A 21,552-nucleotide genomic window follows, 5' to 3' on the forward strand; every position below is an offset into this window, starting at 1 on the left:
TTATCAAGTTTGGTGAATATTTGATCAGAACTTTCCAAGTTAGAGAGCAGGCACTGTCAACTTTTGCAATTTTTAGTAATTCAAGGGCCATACCTCCAGAGCCACTTAGACAATTCAGAAGGTTACTGAACCATACATGTCAAGTTCCGTGGACAATTTTCCAGATATTTCAGTTGAAAATCCAGGATATTTGATGAAAATCCAGGAGATTTTTTCGACGAACGTTTTTTTGGAAGTTTTTGCTTGAATATAATACCGTGTAACAGATTAGATCGGATTTAGGCAATATTTTAAGGTGTTTAAGTTGCATTTTAAAACATTTTAACCTTTATCATGTTGAATACGATTGATTCTGCCTTTTTGACAAGTGTAAATTGTCCATGCAGTCTGATCATGATCTGCATTCTTTGCCATTTATCAGTTGGTATCTGTTTTTGTAAGCACCCCATTTTAACAGTTACCAGTACTATCTAAAATGAAAATTTTAGAAGTTCTGCAATGTAAACAAACATAGATTTATAGTAACTTTATTTAGTTATTACAGTATGGTTTGAGCAGATGAATTGGAATTTGGATGCAATTTTATACTGGCGAGTTTCTTTTATGTGAAATAATCTGCAGGGCTTTTTTTTACATTCTTAGATTTTTTGCAATTGAGCAGAAGCTAGCACAGACTGGAAATAAATCTACAGTAGTGAAGTACTTCACTGTTTTAAATCTACACTGAAAAATGCTTTTTACTCATCAAAATGAAATATAAAATCATAGCTGTCAAAAGAATGTTAAAACCTATCTCTAGTTGTTCTGTCAATTATGCCATCAGTGGTAATGATTGCCATCACTCCAGGTCGGCTCTTTAATCTATTCAAATGTATCCCTTCACACTTAAATCTTATCATCATATTATGTCAGTATCACCACTCGCCAATTAACACAATCTAAAAATAGCACAGTATACACAGGTTTGCGGAATGTCATCAGTGCGTAACCTTGTTAAACTCTTATCAATATACCAGTAGAGTGATAAATTACGTCAGGCACTGTGTTAATAAGGGATTTAGTTTGATATAGGAAACCATTAGCTTGGAATTTTGGATTTCCGGGAGAAATGATTGATTTCCGTATGTCCGGGAAATGGACCAAAAATCCGTGAGACTCCCGGACAATCCGGGAAACTTGACATGTATGCTGAACTTAGCTGAGATATTATGCCCATAAACATTTTGACCCAGTCTTTTGAACATTGGAAGTAAGGACATGGACACTGTCAACTTCTGCAATTGTGAGAAATTCAATCGTTATAACTCTAGAAACACTGGTAATTGAACTTGGCTGAGATATTTATGCCCATAAACATAGTGACCAAGTGTAGCAAATACTGGATAAGAACTGTGAGTAGACAACTTTTTGGATGCAGCTTGCATGTTGCTCCTAAGTTCAATTCCTCTAAAAAGGGGTTCATTATCCATGAAATATTGGCACCAGAGTTCTGGACCTTATTATGCATGATAAGGGGTGTGATATCATAGGAAACAAATGTTTCAAACCTGAAGCAAATGCACTGATCAATTTCATAGAAAGAGGGCAAAAAATAGTATATCAAACTTTCTTTCGAAACCTTGACAAGGTCGCCCCAACTCTCCTTGTATGATCATTCTAATCATGCCTACCTTGAACTTCACCTATGTTCAACAGATCTTAATGGCAGCACCAACTTAGGAAGAAAAAATTGTACAAACAAAGTGAAAACCTGACATAACTATAAATGAAAGAATCTATAAAGAGTGAATAACTATTGTATATAAATTTACAGGTAAAAGCAGATAAAGTCAGACTACCTTTTTTTCAAAGGAAATGGACCATAAAGACATTAAATGTCATGATCCAAATGACTGCCTTCTTAAATCAGGTAACAAAACAATAACAACAATCTTTTCAAAGAACAATTTGTCAAACTTAAGTTACATTACCTCATTATACTTCCATGACTCTTTATTTTGGGAAAAATCATAACAATATAATTATTAATATGAATATTGTTTGTTATAAATGCAATATTAGTCAATTTTTATTAAAATACATTGTAAGTATAAAATGTTAATAAACTTACTGATATTATTTCTTGTATAGTCTTGTTTACAGCAAGACAACAAAACTATGATCATATGAGTCTGCTACGTTATTTCAAATAATTCCACAAAAGCAATTGTATCATAGCTCGGTGTTTTTTCTTAACAAATTTGGTGCATGTAAATCGTATACACTGAGTACAGGGTGCGGTAACTAAAAGCGTGCAGGTATTTAATACTCGCACGCTAGTTACTGCACTGTTGCATAGGAAAGTATGCCAGCGTGTCTGGAACAGTAGACAGCGGTGTATTTTATTGATTTTCTGCTCTCGCAAAAAATATTGGTTTATTTTACCTGGGCATTACACATTTGTAAAGCAAGGATTTTAAGTACTCACTTGAACTGCTGTATATGGCAATGTGGAATGCCTACAACTACCATATATGGATGGCTAGATACAAAACAGAAAGAACATTAAAACTCTCGAGTAAACGATTTTTACTCGGGGACTATGCTCCCTCGTACAAATCGTTTACCCTCGAGTTTCAATGCTCTTTCTATTACTTAATCTGTGACCAAGCACCGTTAAACATCCCAATATGTTACACTTTTAACTGCAAATAAGTGCAAAATATCGGGCAAAAATTATTTGGACACAAAGGCAGCAAAAATTTTGTCTATATTTCAATCTTAACACTTCTTACCTTTTCACTGATAAGCCTCTTTAAATAGCAATTTTCTTCTTTCAGCTTTGTGTTTTCTCTGCAAAATCAAAGGTACTAGTAATACAACCTATTTAAACTTGGTAGAAATCAAGTGTCATGTGGCAAATTATTAATGGCACGTATGAGGCCATATTCACAATGGATCATTCACCTGGGTTTCACAGCTGGTTCAATCAACTCTATATTAAACTTTAAAAGTCATGTAAGGAAAATATCTGTGTAATTATTTTGAAACTGGGCCTGAGGTTTCTGACAGTAATGTATTTATCCATTTTAAACATACAGGAACCACTACACACATATAACAAGAGGGTCATGATGACCCTGGATCGCTCACCTGAGTAATATGAGCCACGTTTCAAATGGCAAACTGGTTCTTAAATATTAAGAAGGTAGGTCAGTAGGTCACATTCATGGTAACTGAAAGTCTATTTTAAGATTTGTGTGCAAAACTGTACATGTCATCCAAATTTCAAGGCTGTATTTCAAAATAAACAAGGAAGTAGGTCAGTAGGTCAAGGTCACAGTCAAGCGATCCCTAATTGCTTGGGGTCACCGGGTAATTATAATTAAACAGTCTTGGAAATATGATCTGATAATTTTTCCTATATAACTCATAATTATTACAAGTGACCCCAGGCTGGGGCCTCTTTTCACTCCAGGGGTATAATTTGAACAAACTTGTTAGAGATCCACCAGGTAATGCTACATACTAAATATCAAAGGCCTAGGCCTTAAACTTTCAGACAAGAAGATCTTGATTTTTTCCCCCTATATATATTAAAATCTATGTTAAAACTTGATACCCCCCAGTGCAGGGCCTCTTTTCACCCTAAGAACATAATTTAAACACATTTTGGTAGAGAAACACTAGGAAAGGCAACATACTTAATATCAAAAGCCTAGGCCTTGCAGTTTCAGGCAAAAAGATTTTTTAAGTTTTTTCCTATATAAGTCTATGTAAAACTTGAGACTCCCGGGGCAGGGCCTCTTTTCACCCTAGGGGCATAATTTGAACAATTTTGGTAGAGGACCAAAAGGCAATGCTACAAACAAAATATCAAAGGCCTTGGTGTTGTGGTTTTAGATGAGTAGATTTTTAAAGTTTTTTACTATATAAGTATATGTAAAACTTGGGACCCCTGGGGTGGGGCCTCTTTTCACCCAAGGGCACAACTTGAACAATCTTAATAGCAGACCATAAGATTATGTCACATGCCAAATATCAAGGCTCTACACCATGAAGTTTTGGACAAGAAGATTTTTAAAGTTTTTCCCTTCGGTTGCCACGGCAACCAGAGTTCTGCATGGAATTATTCTTTGAACAATTTTGAAAGGGGACCTCCCAAGGATCATTCCTGTGAGGTTTGGAGTAATTCTGCCCAGTGGTTTTCAAGGTTTTTTTTAGAAAATGATGACAGACGGACGACACATGACGGACATTGAGCGGTCACAAAAGCTCACCATGAGCCTTTGGCTCAGGTTAGCTAAAAAGAACCCTCTGGTGGCCATGTTTTTGACAAACTAGAATAATTTGAACAACACTGGTATATGATCACCAAAGAATTATTTCTGTGAAATTATTTCAAAAGTAGAGCAACAGTTTACAAGATAATGATGTTTAAAGATTTTTCTATTTACATTAAAAGTTTTTAGTATATCTGTATTAGGAAAACCTACCACACTCCATAACAGAATGGAAATGAATGAATTTGGATGTAGGTCACCAAAGAAACATTTCTGTAAAATAATTTTGAAATTGGGCCTGCTATGTGTAAGAGGATTTTTCCTTTTTGACTGCAATGCAAGAATTCTGCACAGATGACATAGTTCTGAAGGAATCTGAAAGGGAATCTTACTAGGAACATTGCAGTTAAGTTTGCCTGAAACTGAGTTTGCCCTTTAGCAGGTGTTCTTTACAGACATTATGGAGGACAGACATTAAACAATCCTAAAAGTTTGGTGCTAAATTAAACAGAACAGACAATGCTGAATCGCGTATGAAGAAAATAGAATCAAGTGGAAATTGGTTGATAGTCATCACAGAATCTGATAACTAAACAAGAGCTGTCGTAGGACAGCAACGCTTGACTATTCAACAGCCTTGTCAACTGAATGAAGACAAAAGTCGAACAAGAGGACCATGATGGTCCTGAATCGCTCACCTATCCCCACATGACCCAGTGTTGAACTGAGTATGACGTCGTTATTTCTATTATTTGACACAGTGACCTAGTTTCTGAGCACATGTGACCTAGATATCATCAAGATAAAAAATTCTGACCAATTTTCATGAAGATCCATTGAAAAGTATGACCTTTAGAGAGGTCACAAGGTTTTTCTATTATTTGACCTAATGACCTAGTTTTTGAAGGCATGTGACCCACTTTTTAACTTGACCTAGATATCATCAAGGTGAACATTCTCACCAATTTTCATGAAGATCTCGTGAAAAATATGGCCTCTAGAGAGGTCACAAGCTTTTTCTATTTTTAGACCTACTGACCTAGTTTTTGACCGCACATGACCCAGTTTTGAACATGATCTAGACATCATCAAGCTGAACACTCTCACCAATTTTCATGAAGATCCATTGAGAAATATGGCCTCTAGAGAGGTCACAAAGTTTTTCTATTTTTAGACCTACTGACCTAGTTTATGAAGGCACGTGACCCACTTTTGAACTTGACCTAGATATCATCAAGATGAACATTCTCACCAATTTTCATGAAGATCTCATGAAAAATATGGCCTATAGAGGTCACAAGGCTTTTCTATTTTTCGACCTACTGACCTAGTTTTTGACAGCACGTGACCCAGTTATGAACTTGACCTAGATATCATCAAGCTGAACACTCTCACCAATTTTCATGAAGATCCATTGAGAAATATGGCCTCTAGAGACGTCACAAGGTTTTTCTATTTTTAGACCTACTGACCTAGTTTTTGACCGCACGTAACCCAGTTTAAAACTAAAACTAGATATCATCAAGGTGAACATTCTGACCAATTTTCATGAAGATCCATTGAGAAATATGGCCTCTAGAGAGGTCACAAGGTTTTTCTATTTTTAGATCTACTGACCTAGTTATTGACCACACGTGACCTAGTTTCGAACTTGACCTAGATATCATCAAGGTGAACACTCTGACTAATTTTCATAAAGATCCCATGAAAAATATGGCCTCTAGTGAGGTCACAAAGTTTTTCTATTTTCAGACCTACTGACTTAGTTTTTGACTGCACGTGACCCAGTTTCAAATTTGACCTAGATATCATCAAGGTTAACATTCTGACCAATTTTCATGAAGATCCATTGAGAAATATGGCCTCTAGAGAGGTCACAAGGTTTTTCTATTTTTAGACCTACTGACCTAGTTTTTGACCCCATGTGACCCAGTTTCGAACTTGAGCTAGATATCATCAAGGTAAACATTCTGACCAACTTTCATGAAGATCAATTGAGAAATATGGCCTCTAGAGAGGTCACAAGGTTTTTCTATTTTTAGACCTACTGACCTAGTTTTTGACCCCACGTGACCCAGTTTTGAACTTGATCTAGATATCATCAAGATGAACATTCTGACCAATTTTCATGAAGATCTCATGATAAATATGGCCTCTAGAGAGGTCACAAGGTTTTTCTATTTTTAGACCTACTGACCTAGTTTTTGACCGCACATGACCCAGTTGACCTAGATATCATCAAGATGAACATTCTGAACAACTTTCATAAAGATCCCATGAAAAATGTGACCTCTAGAGTGGTCACAAGCAAAAGTTTACGCACGGACGGACGACGGACGCTGCGCGATCACAAAAGTTCACCTTGTCACAAAGTGACAGGTGAGCTAAAAAGGGGAATAAACTTGTAAAAATGCAAAACAGGGTTATGGAACCTGCACAGTGCATATCAGCTTATGACAGTGGACAAATGTGTGAAGTTTCAATCCATTCCCATTAGTGAGTATTGAGATACCAGCTTACATACAAAAACTTAACTAAAAAATGCCAAGTGGAAAAATGGGCACAATTTTGAAGAAAAAACAAAGTAAAGTTATGGGACCTACTTAGTGCATGTCAGATCATGACTGTGAACAAGTGTGTAAAAGTTTAAATCCATTCCCATTTGTGAGTACTGAGATACCAGCTTACATACAAAACCTTAACCAAAAATTTCTAAGTCGAAAAAGGGGCATAATTTTGTAAAACAGCAAAATAGAGTTATGGAACCTGTGCAATTTAAGTCAGTTTATCATAGTGAATAAGTGTGTGAAATTTTGATCCATTCCCACAAGTGGTTACTGAGATACCAGGTTACATTCAAAAACTTAACCAAATCGGAACACGGACGCCGACGCACGGGCGAGTCCAATAGCTCTACTATTCTTTGAATAGTCGAGCTAAATGTATGTATATTACTTTTCCATGGTGTCAACTTTTACTCTGATCTTTGCCTTCAAATCCCTCTCATGCTGTTCCACAATTTCTCTCTGATTTGACACCTGAAATACCAAATATATATGTCTGAAGAAATTTCATTTGAATATAAAATCTACAATAAAAAGTAAAATATATCAATTAACAGACATGAGCAACCTGATCTACTACGTATACTAAGGAAACAACAAGAGGGTCATGATGACCCTGGATTGCTCACCTGAATAATATGAGCTACATGTTTCAAATGTCAAACTGATGATAAAATATTAAGAAAGTCAGTAGGTCACATTCATGGTCAATGAAATTCAGTTTTATGATTTGTGTGCAAAACTGTGTATGTCATCAAAATTTCAAGGCTTTATCTTAAAAAACAAGAAAGTAGGTCAATAGGTCAAGGTCACAGTCAAGTGAAATCATATTACTTGGGGTTATCAGGTAATTATAATTAAACAGTATTGGAAATAAGATCAGATGATTTTTTAAGTATTTTTCCTATATAACTCACATATTAACTAAGTGACCCCAGGGCGGGGCCTCTTTTAACCCCAGGGACATAATTTGAACAATTTTGGTAGAGGACTACTAGACAATGCATCATACCAAATATCAAAAGCCTAGTTCGTATGGTTTCAGACAAGAAGACTTTTAAAGCTTTTTCCTATACAAGCCTATTTAAAACTTGGGACCCCCAGGGCGCTCTCTCACCCAAGGGGTACAATTTGAACAATTTTGGTTGAGGACCATAAGATAATGCTGCAAACCAAATATCAAATGTCTAAGTGTTTTGGTTTCAGACAAAAAAATTTTTAAACTTTTTTTCCCTATATAAGTCTATGTAAAACTTGGGGACCCCCGGGGCGGGGCCATATTTGACCCTAGGGGGATAATTTGAACAATCATGGTAGAGGACCACTAGATGATGCTACATTCCAAATATCAAAGCCCTAGGCCATGTGGTTTTGTACAAGAAGATTTTCAAAGTTTTCCTATATAAGTCTATATAAACCATGTGACCCCCGGGGCAGGGCCATATTTGACCCTAGGGGGATAATTTGAACAATCTTGGTAGACGACCAGTAGATGATGCTACATACCAAGTATCAAAGCCCTAGGCCATGTGGTTTTGTAAAAGAAGATTTTCAAAGTTTTCCCTATATAAGTCTATATAAACCATGTGACCCCCCAGGGCGGGGCCATATTTAACCCCAGGGGGATAATTTGAACAATTTTGGTAGAGGACCACTAGATGATGCTACACACCAGATATCAAAGCCCTAGGCCCTGTGGTTTTGGACAAGAAGATTTTTAAAGTTTTTCCTTTCAGTTGCCATGGCAACCAGAGTTCTGCATGGAATTCAATTCTTTGAACAATTTTTAAAGGGGGCCACCCAAAGATCATTCCTGTGAAGTTTGGTGTAATTCTGCCTAGTGGTTTTCAAGAAGATTGTTTTAGAAATTGTTGACGGACGATGCACTAGGCAAGACGGACGACGGACATCAAGTGGTCACAAAAGCTCACCTTGTCACTTCGTGACAGGTGAGCTAAACAGGAGCTGTCACAGGAGACAGCGCGCTCGACTATTTCGATGCTGGATAGTGAAACTGGGCACATCTGAGGAAACTAGAGCTGTCACTTGAGTGTTTAATGACTCCAATTGTGGATGAAGATACTGCACAATAGCCTGAGTCTATGTTAAAAATATCAACTTAAAGTAATAAGAGAGGTAAAGATAAAATGTATCAAAACACTATATAAGTATATCCTAAGCAAAAAGGGGCATAATTCATTAAATATTGGTGCCAGAGTTATGCAGCTTGTGTCATATAGTGTAGGTGATGATGAACAGCTATTTTAAGTTTGAATCAAATCCATTCAGTAATAACAGAGACAGAATGAAAGTGCATCAAAACTTTAACCTAAAATTCTAAGTAAAAAGGGGGAATAATTAATGAAAAATTGGTGCCAGAGTTATGCACCTTGCGTCATATGGTGTGGGTGATGATGTTTGAATCAAATCCATTCGGTAATAACAGAGACAGAGTGAAAGTGCATCAAAACTTTAACCTAAAATTTTAAGTAAAAAGGGGAAATAATTCATGAAAAATTGGTCCCAGAGTTATGCACCTCGTGTCATATGATGTGGGTAATGATGTTGAACAATTGTTTAAGTTTGAATCAGATCCATTCAGTAATAACAGAGATAGAGTGAAAATGCATAAAACTTTAACCTGAAATTCTAAGTAAAAAGGAGAAAAATTCATGAAAAATTGTGCCAGAGTTATGCATCTTGGTCATATGATGTGGGTGATGATGCTGAACAACTATTTTAAGTTTGAATCAAATCCATTCAGTAATAACAGAAGTAGAGTGAAAGTGCACCAAAACTTTAAAGGTGGATAATCAGATTTTGGCCATGTAACGGATTTGTTCGAAACTTTAGCATCTGATCATTTACACTCATTTATGTTCACTTAACACTTAATACAAATTAGATTTTCACTGGAGGTATTTTTAAAATTTCATTTTCCTATCCTGGTTGCCCAACCAAGATAGAGTTATTTTATCATAAGTATAAATTTGATAAACATACTTTGCCTAAAGAAATGTATAAATATTAGACATATTGTAATATATTTGTAAAATATTTGCATTAAAAATTATGTATTTAGATGGAATTCATTAGAAACGCAAGTTTGAAAAATTATTGTTACCTCCCTTTGCCTAGATAGATTGGAAATAAATGAATTCAGAAGCTACACACAGCTTTTAAACTTGCATTTTGGTTCAGATTGTTCAATAGTTGATATGTCTATCAAATGCAAATGTAAAACTAGACATTGTATCGAAATAAAAAGAAATACCCAGCTTTTTATATACTTTCATATTAAAGGGGAGTAATTACAAAATTTTATAAAAATAATAAAATATACATTTCAAATAGGAATCTAACTCTATGTAATCGGTCTTTTTGTTCCTTAAATAATTCTCTACCAGAATATACAAAAAGTAAAAAATGTCATTAAATGTTGTTTAAATGTGATTGACCACCTTTAACCTGAAATTCTAAGTAAAAAGGGGAAATAATTCATGAAATATTGGTGCCAGAGTTATGCACCTTGTGTCATATGATGTGGGTGATGATGCTGAACAACTATTTTAAGTTTGAATCAAATCCATTCAGTAATAACAGAAGTAGAGTGAAAGTGCACCAAAACTTTAACCTGAAATTCTAAGTAAAAAGGGGGAATAATTCATGAAAAAAATGGTGCCAGAGTTACGCACCTTGTGTCATATGATGTGGGTGTTGATGTTGAACAACTATTTTAAGTCTGAATCAAATCCATTCAGTAATAACAGAGATAGAGTGAAAGTGCATCAAAACTTTAACTTGAAAATCTAAGTGAAAAGGGGGATAATTCATGAAATATTGGTGCCAGAGTTATGGCCCTTATGTCAGATGATGTGGATGATGATGAGGAATAAGTATTTCAAGTTTGAATCAAATCCATCAAGTAATTACAGAGATAAGTTGAAAAAAGAGAAAGTGCACCAAAACTTTAACCAAGGTGGGGACGCGGAGACGCCGACGCCGGGGCGAGTAGGATAGCTCTCCTTATACTTCGTATAGTCGAGCTAAAAACTAGCTTCTGCTTTTATCATGTCTGAATCATGGTAAATGGAGATGTTAAAAAGAAGAAACAGATTTCATACCAATATATAATTACAAATGGACGCTGGTATCATTTAAACTTTAATAATATCTGCACATCTTTGGAATGACTTAGAGCATTGCTACTTTTTGATCCTTGAGTAACAGAACACCAAACATTTTCACTCACTCCATGAATGAGCCCGCCTGCTTAGCTCAGTAGGTAGAGCGTTGGTCTACGGATCACGGGGTCATGAGTTCGATCCTCGGGCGGGGCGTACGTTCTCCGTGACCATTTGATAAACGACATTGTGTCTGAAATCATTAGTCCTCCACCTCTGATTCATGTGGGGAAGTTGGCAGTTACTTGCGGTGAACAGGTTTGAACTGGTACAGAATCCAGGAACACTGGTTAGGTTAACTGCCCACCGTTACATGACTGAAATAGTGTTGAAAAACGGCGTTAAACCCAAAACAAACAAACAAACACTCCATGAATGAGAAACTATAAATTTCTTTGTGCTGATGAGGAAACTGACACATGATTTATAAACATGATGGTAAATCATGCAACCTTTTGCTAATAAAACTTACAATCTTCTGCAGCTGAGAAACATATCTCTTTCTCTGATGATGCTGAAACTCCATAGTCTGCAAACATAAAAGTATTCATGACAAATGGTAACAAAAGAAGGGAGTAATGCTAGGAAATACAGGTCCCCCATAAACATTTACTACCACATATACATTGATAATCTTGTACATGCTATATAAATATCATGATTTTACATATGAAACATAATTTTTAAATTTCTTTCATGTACCAAACATTGTAGCGGAAAATGTTGTGACAGAACCTGATAAGCATGAAGAGTGTAAATAACAAACAACAAGAGGGTCATGATGACCCTGGATCGCTCACCTGAGTAATATGAGCTACATGTTTCAAATGTCAAACTGATGATAAAATATTAAGAAAGTCAGCAGGTCACATTCATGGTCAATGAAATTCAGTTTTATGATTTGTGTGCAAAACTGTGTATGTCATCAAAATTTCAAGGCTGTATCTTTAAAAACAAGAAAGTAGGTCAGTAGGTCAAGTGACATCATACTTGGGGTCATCAGGTAATTATAATTAAACAGTCTTGGAAATAGGATCAGATGATTCTTTAAGTATTTTTCCTATATAACTCACATAATAACTAAGTGACCCCAGGGCGGGGCCTCTTTTAACCCGAGGGGCATAATTTGAACAATTTTGGTAGAGGACTACTAGACAATGCAACATACCAAATATCAAAAGCTTAGGTCGTATGGTTTCAGACAAGAAGATTTTAAAAGCTTTTTCCTTTAAAAGTCTATATAAAACTTGGGACCCCCAGGGCAGGGCCTCTTTTCACCCAAGGGGTACAATTTGAACAATTTTGGTTGAGGACCATAAGACAATGCTACAAACCAAACATCAAAGGTCTAAGTGTTGTGGTTTCAGACAAGAAGATTTTTAAACTTTTTTTCTTATATAAGTCTATGTAAAACTTGGGACCCCCGGGGCAGGGGCATATTTGACCCTAGGGGGATAATTTGAATAATTTTGGTAGGGGACCACTAGATGATGCTACACACCACATATCAAAGCCCTAGGCCCTGTGCTTTTGGACAAGAAGATTTTTAAAGTTTTTCCTTTCGGTTGCAATGGCACCCAGAGTTCTGCATGGAATTCAATTTTTTGAATAATTTTTGTAGAGCTTCACCCAAGGAACATTCCTGTGAAGTTTGGATGAAATTGGCCTAGCAGTTTATGAGGAGATGTCGTTTAAAGTAAAAGTTTATATACGGACAACGGACGCCGGACGAAGTGCGATCACAATTAAGCTCACCTTGTCACGTGAGCTAAAAACAATATGCTTATTATCTAAATATTTCTTTTTTGTGGCCAAAGTCTTGACATTTGATCAAAGGAAGGGAAGTTTCGAAGTACATGGTTCTGCATAAAACTTACTGCAATAACTTGTTTCATCTCAGAGTAGATTTGCTTCAACATTTTAATTGGTTCTGCAAAATAAGCATCTACTGGTGGGGTTAGCTGAAAGACAATTTAAATACAGTATATTGAACAAATACAACCGTTCCATGCTAGGAACAGCTAGTTCTAATATAACTTTATCAAAGCTACTGATCAAATTGCATGCTACATGTAACTTACATGGACTTCATTCACAATTTCTAATTAAGTCATAATAAGCGTTCAAGTCACAGGTAACGGCAGCATATGGTGTTTAGTAATGTTATCAAAATTACCTTTGAAGTCAGTTTTAGTGCTGATGGTTTATTTGTTCCACAGAGAAGACATTTTTCCATCCAACCTAAAAAGTAAACAGACTTGCAAAAAGACTGTAAGAAAATGGGTGTAACAATAATTACTACAAGGCAGTCTGAAAGACAGCTAAATCCCCCGCCAATGCTATGGATAGTGAAAGGGTAAACCTTTGACATTTAGCTGTGACCTTGACCTTGAACTGGCATGGCTGACTCATGAATTCTGCACAACGTCTTGATGAGGTGATCATTTGACCCAAGTTTCATGAAAATCCTTCAATGGGTTTAGGAGATACAGAGCTCAAACCTTTGACCTTGAGTTGTGACCTTGACCTTGAGTTGACATGGCTGACTCATGAGTTTTTGATGCGGTGATCATTTGACCCAAGTTTGATGAAAATCCTTCAAGGAGTTTTGAAGATACAGAGTGGACACAAAATGGAAGGCTCAAACCTTTCACCCTAAGTTGTGACCTTGACCTTGAGCCGGCATGGCTGACTTATAAGTTCTGCACATCGTTTTGATGAGGTGATCATTTGACCAAAGTTTTATAAAATTCCTTCAAGGGGTTAAGGAGATATAGAGCGGACACGAAATGAAAGGCTAAAACCTTTTACCTTGAGTTTTGACCTTGACCTTGAGCCAGCATGGCTGATTCATGAGTTCTGCATATCGCCTTGATGAGGTGATCATTTGACCCAAGTTTCATATGAATCCTTCTAGGGAATTAGGAGATACAGAGCAGACACAAAATGGAAGGCTCAACCCTTTGACATTCAGTTGTGACCTTGACCTTGAGCCAGCATGGCTGACTCATATGTTCTGCACATTGCCTTCATAAGGTGATCATTTGACCCCAGTTTGATGAAAATCCTTCAAGGGGTTTAGGAGATATAGAGCAGACACAAAATGGAAGGCTCAATTCTTTCACCCTAAGTTGTGACCTTGATCTTGAGCCGGCATGGCTGACTCATGGGTTCTGCACATCGTCTTGATGAGGTGATCATTTGACCCAAGTTTTATAAAATTCCTTCAAGGGGTTTAGGAGATATAGAGCGGACACAAAATGGAAGGCTCAAACCTTTCACCCTAAGCTGTGGCCTTGACCTTGAGCTGACATGGCTGACTCATGGGTTCTGCACATCGTCTTGATAAGGTGATTATTTGACCCAAGTTTGATAAAATTCCTTCAAGGGGTTTAGGAGATATAGAGCGGACACACAATTGAAGGCTCAAACCTTTGACCTTGAGTTGTGACCTTGACCTTGAGATGACAAGGCTGACTCATGGGTTCTGCACATTGCCTTGATGAGGTGATCATTTGAACTAAGTTTCATAAAAATCCTTCAAGGGGTTTAGGAGATATGGAGTGGAGAAGAGTGTTACGGACAGACGGACGGAAGGATGGAAGGACGGACGGAGACCATTCCTATAACCCCCCACCACTTGTGGCGGGGGATTGATTAAAAGAAATGTAAGTGACCAGAAAAGAGATCTGCGGAAGGAAAACAAAAATTAATAAAAACCAAGACCATGGCAATGGTGAGCAATATACACATATGACCTTTCACCTCTGACCTTGACCTTGAAGCGGGCCATCCGAAACATGCACACTGCAAGTCATCTTGATGTGATGAACATTTGTGTCAAGTATCTTCAAAATCCTTCAAGGTGTTAAAAAGTTAGAGATCAGACACAAAATATCATCCCATGACCTTTGATCCCCAAGTGTGACCTTGACCATGACCTAGCGCAGTTGGAACATGGGTTCTGCACATCGCCTTGGCGAGTTAAACATTTGGTGTTAACATAATGGAATTATGTAAAGGGGTTCAAAAGATATGGACCGGACACGAAATATCACCCCATGACCTTTGATCCCCAAGTGTGACCTTGATCTTGACCCAGCGCAGTTGGAACATGGGTTCTGCACATCGCCTTGGTGAGTTTAACATTTGTTGTTAATATAATGGAAATATGTCAAGGGGTTCAAAAGATATGGACCGGAAACGAAATATCACCCCATGACCTTTGATCCCCAAGTGTGACCTTGACCTTGACCCAGCACTGTTGGAATATGGGTTCTGCACATCGCCTTGGTGAGTTTAACATTTGTTGTCAATATAATGGAAATATGTCAATGGGTTCAAAAGATATGGACCGGACACGATTTTGTTACGGACGGACAGAAGGACAGACGGAGACCATTTCTAGAATTCCTCCGCCACGGCGGGGGATTAAAAACTGATACCAATGCAATGCTAATTTGATTAATATTAATTATATATATATTCATGTTGTTCAAGTCAACTGATCAATTTACATACAGCTGAACCTGCACTGTACTGTGGTCACCTGTATTAAGCAGCCACTTGTCTTAAGCTGCCAGTCAGCTTACTTCCTAAACTGGTTTTGTTTTACAATTATCAACTCATCTACCTTAAGCAACCATACTGTCAGGCTGCTTGATATGTGTCTGATTGTAAATCTTTTAGTTTTAAAAAATGATTTTAAATTTGTTATCTCAATCTGACTTAGCAGCACATTTTGATGACAAAATTTCAGGTGAATGAGGAATTATATTAGTCAGAGCTCCAGATAAGCTTTTAGTGCAATTGGGTATTTACCCATCACTTTTTGTCTGAATTGGGTTTTGGAAATCTGAATTGGGTAAAAATAATATTATTACCCAGCTTTCAGAAGTAATTGGGTATTTGCTAAAACCAATTTGGTATTTTAATTTATGGTTCTAATTATGTGTATCTTTAACCAAGAATATTTTTTCTCCCAATGTTTAATATGTTCTGGGATACTTTTGTTCCATTCTTTTTTCTTTTTTTTCACTTTTAAATGCAGTTGGAGATCATTCGTCCACAATATCCCGAACGATGTGTTCACTGCAACATGTGCTCTTCCATAAAATGTAGGCCAGTATTGGTGACAGTGACAGACTATATCATCAAAAACAGGCAACTTTGTTGAACAACAAAATATATCCTTCTATTTTGTTTGTTCATGCTGTTTTTTTGTGACCTCTTTTAGTACTTTTTTATTGGGGTAATTAATTGTTTACGAAGCGTCCAAATAACACCAATCAGACTGAATGGTCCTTTGATTTTTCCAATAAATAGCAACCTGTCTGTTGTCTGGCGTTCGTCTCGTACCCATTCTATAATATGGAAAATGCCATACGCATGCAATTTTTAATGAATTGGGTATTATAAGGAATTTTAATTGCGTTTCAGTACGCACACTGTATGATAACATTTGGGTTTTCTGCAACTTTAATTGTTTAAATACGCAAATACGTAGCTTATCTGGAGCTCTGATTAGTGCAAGAATTTGATTAATTAGTAAGAAACAGCCTTCTCTAGCATTTCAATCTGAGAATCATCGCAAGCATAAACATTGAAAACAACCCGAAAACTTCTAAGTTGTAAGGCGGATTCTGCTTATTGCAATTCAGGTTGATATTACATGGATTCCGCCTATAAGCAGGAATACGTAGTGAAATATGCAAATAATCTAAGGTGGGAACCAGTTCAAAAATCCCCCTAGTCAATATTAAATAGCAGGAAAAAAATACATCTAAAAATTCTGTCTAGAGAATTCAACAGCAGGGGAAAAATCTGTCTTAAGAAATTCTTAACAAAAAAAAAAAAAAAAAAAGGTCTGCCATTTGGTTAATGAAAGAATCTAAAAAATATATCAAAATTTCAGTGTCTCAACAATTTACAGCTTTGTAACTGTAATTTTAAATTTCATTTTTATAATTATTTAAGAAAAATACACATTTACTACAAAATTAGAAATGGAAATCAAGTACTGATAAATCATTTACATGTACAAGAATTAACAGTCATGAAAACCGATGACAAAACTAAGTCAGCATCTGACCAGAATAATATGAATCAAATAAATGGAAAAAATATCACATTTTACTTTTGATTTACATGTCCTGTGTATTTGATATATATAAAGGCACTTACTTACTGTACTAGCTGATACCATGCTATTCACATAAATCTGCTGTGCTCCACATGGGACAGAATTTCAAACTACACAAACCATCATTTGTCCCCCAAAACTGGGGCTATTTTATTCTAAGGCGGACTGTCACACTATACTGGTAAACTTAGCGGGCTTCCATGTCTTATTCTTTTAATCAGAAAATCTTTGTAATATTTTTTAGGCGGTTTCCTGCTCATTTAACGCATTTTTGTTAAGGTATCATTTCTAAATGACTCTTCTGTAGTAGAAAACTTGACAGTTTTAAAACTCCTGAAACATGTTTGAAATAAAGACATTCAGTTTATAACCATCAATTTACCTTTGTTCTGGCATCCTTCACAATATAAATGACCACAGTTGGTGAGAAAATAGCCCCTACCATCTCCAGGCTGTTTATAGCAAGTATTACAGTGTAACCAATCTCCCATAGTCTTTCTGAAATGTGACAAAGCAAAAAATTTAATGAAATAAGTTACAATTTCATTGTGCTTGGTGGTGTAAAGTTTTTATGCCTCTTTCTCAATACTGCAAGCATTCTGCTTCAAGTACACGGGTACTAAACAGTGCCTGCGGTACCGCCTGAGCCGACGAAGAATGAAGGCACTTAATTCGCTTCCAGTACCGCAGGTACTTCCCCAATGTTTACAAAACGAGCGAGATTGGTGAGTGATTTTTGTCATTTTGTTACTGCATAGAGCATTTTTTTTCAAAAATCAGGGAATGTAGCAGGGTGGAGATGTATCTTATGTACATACCCATGCTAAATTTTGTGGCAAATGATCAATTTCCTAGAAATGCAAGGACAAATAAGTTTGGAATGAAACATGATTTTTTTCCACATCAGTGACTGTTTAGACTCATTTTTTTTCGCTGACCCAAACAATGTTGTCTCTGCCCTAGTAAATTATATTTATAAATGACATGTGATCTGCTAAAACATAAAATGTGTCCAGAAAATTCTGAATTTGAACGTTATGCCAATTTGGAAAAGTGCCGCAGGCATTTCGATGATGCTGCAGCCCCTTCGAGGTGCCGCAGGCACTTCTAAAAGTATGGCCCATAACTAACCAAATCTCCAATAACTCGCATTTGTATGATTATAATTTATATTCACAAAGATCAAATAGTTTAGCAATCGGTTTATCTTCGCTGGTAATCTTAAACTCTAGTACGCGATTGTTCTGGTCAATTGAAGCAAACTGTATTTCCCAAACATTATGCTTTTTGAAAATTGCCTTCTCTGTCCGTTCTATGCTGCTTGATTTGTTGTTTTTTTCCCAAAGTTTTGTTTGCAGGAAAAAAATAGGTTTTACATATATATGAGAACTTAAAATTTTCCTATTTGATCGTTTATGAGCTATACTTTCTAAGTTCTCCAGTTTTCTGAAAACATTTTCACAGTAATTTTTTTTTGTAGATATGCTTCATATAATAATTTCCAGGAAACGTTAGGCTATTAAAATAACTACAGAAAATTTCGAAATATCAAGGTGAGCTAAAAATGACTCACTGATCTCGCTCGTTTTGTAAACACTGGCGAAGTACATGCGGTACTGGAAGCGAAGTTTTCCCTATGGCCAATAATAAAAGTTACAAATAAGCTATTTATAGTAACATAAAAGGGAAGTAATTAAAAAAAAAAGTACTGTAAATGAACAACAAGAGTGCCAGAATGTCACAATATACGCCCGTCACAGCAAATTTCTTTACACTAGCACCTGTATTTGCAAATGGAATTTTAATTTTCTAGTTGTTTACAATGTCTTTTTTAGAAATTATTGTAATTCTTTTATTTTTCTAAGTCCACAAAAAAAATCCTTACCAGGTAGAGATACCTTAAAATACACTCAAAATTTGAAATTAACATCAATGTTGTACCACAGAAAAGTGGTCTTGGTTTTTCCCTAGGGTCAATTATAAAAAAGTTACAATGTAAGTTATTTATAGTAACAACTAAGAGAGAGAGAGAAAAAAAATAAATAAAAAAATAAACAAGAGTGCAAGAATGTCACAATATACGCCCGTCACAGCAAATTTCTTTACTCTAGCACCTGTATTTGCAAATGGAATTTTAATTTTGTGGTTGTTTAGTAATAACTAAGTGTTTTGTTTTTCTAAGTCCACAAAAAAACTCCTTACCAGGTACAGATACCTTAAAATACACCTAAAATTGGAAAGTAACATCTATGTTGTACCACAGAAAAGTGGTCTTGGTTTTTCCCTACGGTCAATTATAAAAAAGTTACAATATAAGTTATTTATAGTAACAACTAAGGGAAGTTAATCTTAAAAAAAAAAAAAAAAAAAAAAAAAAAAAAAAAAAAAAAAAAAAATTGTAAGTCCACACAAAAATCTTTACCAGGTAGAGACTGGTCAAAATACACCTCAAAATTGGATGTAGCATGCATGTTGTACTACAGAAAAGTGGTCTCGATTTTTCCCTACGACTAGTAATGAAAAAGTTACAATAAAAAGCTATTTATAGTAACAACAAAGGGAAGTAATTCTAAAGAAGGGAACTGCGCATGACACTTCGTCTCATGATGGTGTATAATTGTGTCAAGTTACATCAAAATCCCTCCATGCATGAAGAAGAAATGCTTCGGACAAAGTCATTCTTGTATCTGACCTTTGGCCTCTAAGTGTGACCTTGACCTTAGACCAAGGGACCTGGTTCTTGCGCATGACACTACGTCTTGTGGTGGTGAACATTTGTGCCAAGTTATATCAAAATCCCTCTATGCATGAAGAAGAAATGCTCCGGACAAGGTTTTCATTCTTGTATCCTTTGACCTCTAAGTGTGACCTTGACCTTAGACCTAGAGACCTGGTTCTTGCGCATGACACTCCGCCTCATGGTGGTGAACATTTGTGCCAAGTTATATCAAAATCCCTCTATGCATGAAGAAGAAATGCTCCGACAAAGTTTTCATTCTTGTATCCTTTGACCTCTAAGTGTGACCTTGACCTTAGACCTAGGGACCTGGTTCTTGCGCATGACACTCCTTCTCATGATGATGAACAATTGTGCCAACTTTCATCAAAATCCCTCTATGCATGAAGAAGATATGCTCCGGACAAAGTCATTCTTGAATTTGACCTTTGACCTCCAAGTGTGACCTTGACCTTAGACCTAGGGACCTGGTTCTTGCGCATGACACTCCGTCTCATGATGGTGAACAACTGTGCCAAGTTTCATCAAAATCCCTTCATACATGTAGAAGATATGCTCCGGACAAGGTCTGTGGACGCCGCCCGCCCGCCCGCCCGCCAGGGGCGTTCCCATAATACGTCCCGTTTTTCAAACGGGCGTATAAAAATCACAAGTCCATACAAAAATCCTTAACAGGTAGAGATAGCTCAAAATACACCTCAGAATTGGATGTAACATGCATGTTATACTACAGAAAAGTGGTCTCGATTTTTCCCTATGACTTGTAATGAAAAGGTTACAATATAAGCTATTTATAGTAACAGCAAAGGGAAGTAATTCAAATTAAGGGAGCAGTGCATGACACTCCGTTTCATGATGTTGTACAATTGTGCCAAGTTACATCAAAATCCCTCCATGCATGAAGAAGAAATGCTCCGGACAAAGTCATTCTTGTATCTGACCTTTGGCCTCTAAGTGTGACCTTGACCTTAGACCTAGGGACCTGGTTCTTGCACATGACACTCCGTCTCATGCTTGTGAACATTTGTGCCAAGTTGTATCAAAATCCCTCAATGCATGAAGAAGAAATGCTCTGGACAAAGTTTTCATTCTTGTATCCTTGACCTCTAAGTGTGACCTTGACCTAAACCCTAGTTCTTGCGCATGACACTCCCGTCTCATGATGGTGAACAATTGTGCCAAGCTACATCAAAGTCCTTTCATGCATGAAGAAGATATGCTCCAGACAAAGTTTTCATTCTTGTATCCTTTGACCTCTAAGTGTGACCTTGACCTTAGACCTAGGGGCCTGGTTCTTGCGCATAACACTCCCTCTCATTATGGTGAACAACTGTGCCAAGCTACATCAAAATCCTTCCATGCATGAAGAAGATATGCTCCCGACAAAGTCATTCTTGAATTTTTCATTCTTGTATCCTTTGACCTCTAAGTGTGACCTTGACCTTAAACCTAGAGACCTGGTTTTTGCGCATGACACTCCGTCTCATGATGATGAACAATTGTGCCAACTTTCATCAAAATCCCTCCATGCATGAAGAAGATATGCTCTGGACAAAGTCATTCTTGAATTTGACCTTTAACCTCTAAGTGTGACCTTGACCTTAGACCTAGGAAGCTGGTTCATGCGCAAGACACGCCGTCTCATGATGGTGAACAACTGTGC

General features: G+C 36.6%; 1 protein-coding gene across 1 annotated transcript; it reads right to left on the bottom strand.

Annotated features, from left to right (window-relative positions):
• Positions 1–1,970: 1,970 nt before the first annotated feature.
• On the bottom strand, positions 1,971–17,673 carry LOC123546662 (probable E3 SUMO-protein ligase RNF212; the record flags this gene model as incomplete). The annotated part of the gene is given in 7 exon segments (XM_053533219.1): positions 1,971–1,990; positions 2,775–2,832; positions 7,218–7,300; positions 11,483–11,539; positions 12,888–12,971; positions 13,187–13,251; positions 17,535–17,673. Coding segments are annotated over 7 exon segments (476 nt in total), but the record flags the coding sequence as incomplete, so codon positions are not given.
• Positions 17,674–21,552: the final 3,879 nt, after the last annotated feature.

Source organism: Mercenaria mercenaria, unplaced genomic scaffold (assembly GCF_021730395.1).
Source record: "Mercenaria mercenaria strain notata unplaced genomic scaffold, MADL_Memer_1 contig_2142, whole genome shotgun sequence".
Lineage (NCBI taxonomy): Eukaryota > Metazoa > Mollusca > Bivalvia > Venerida > Veneridae > Mercenaria > Mercenaria mercenaria.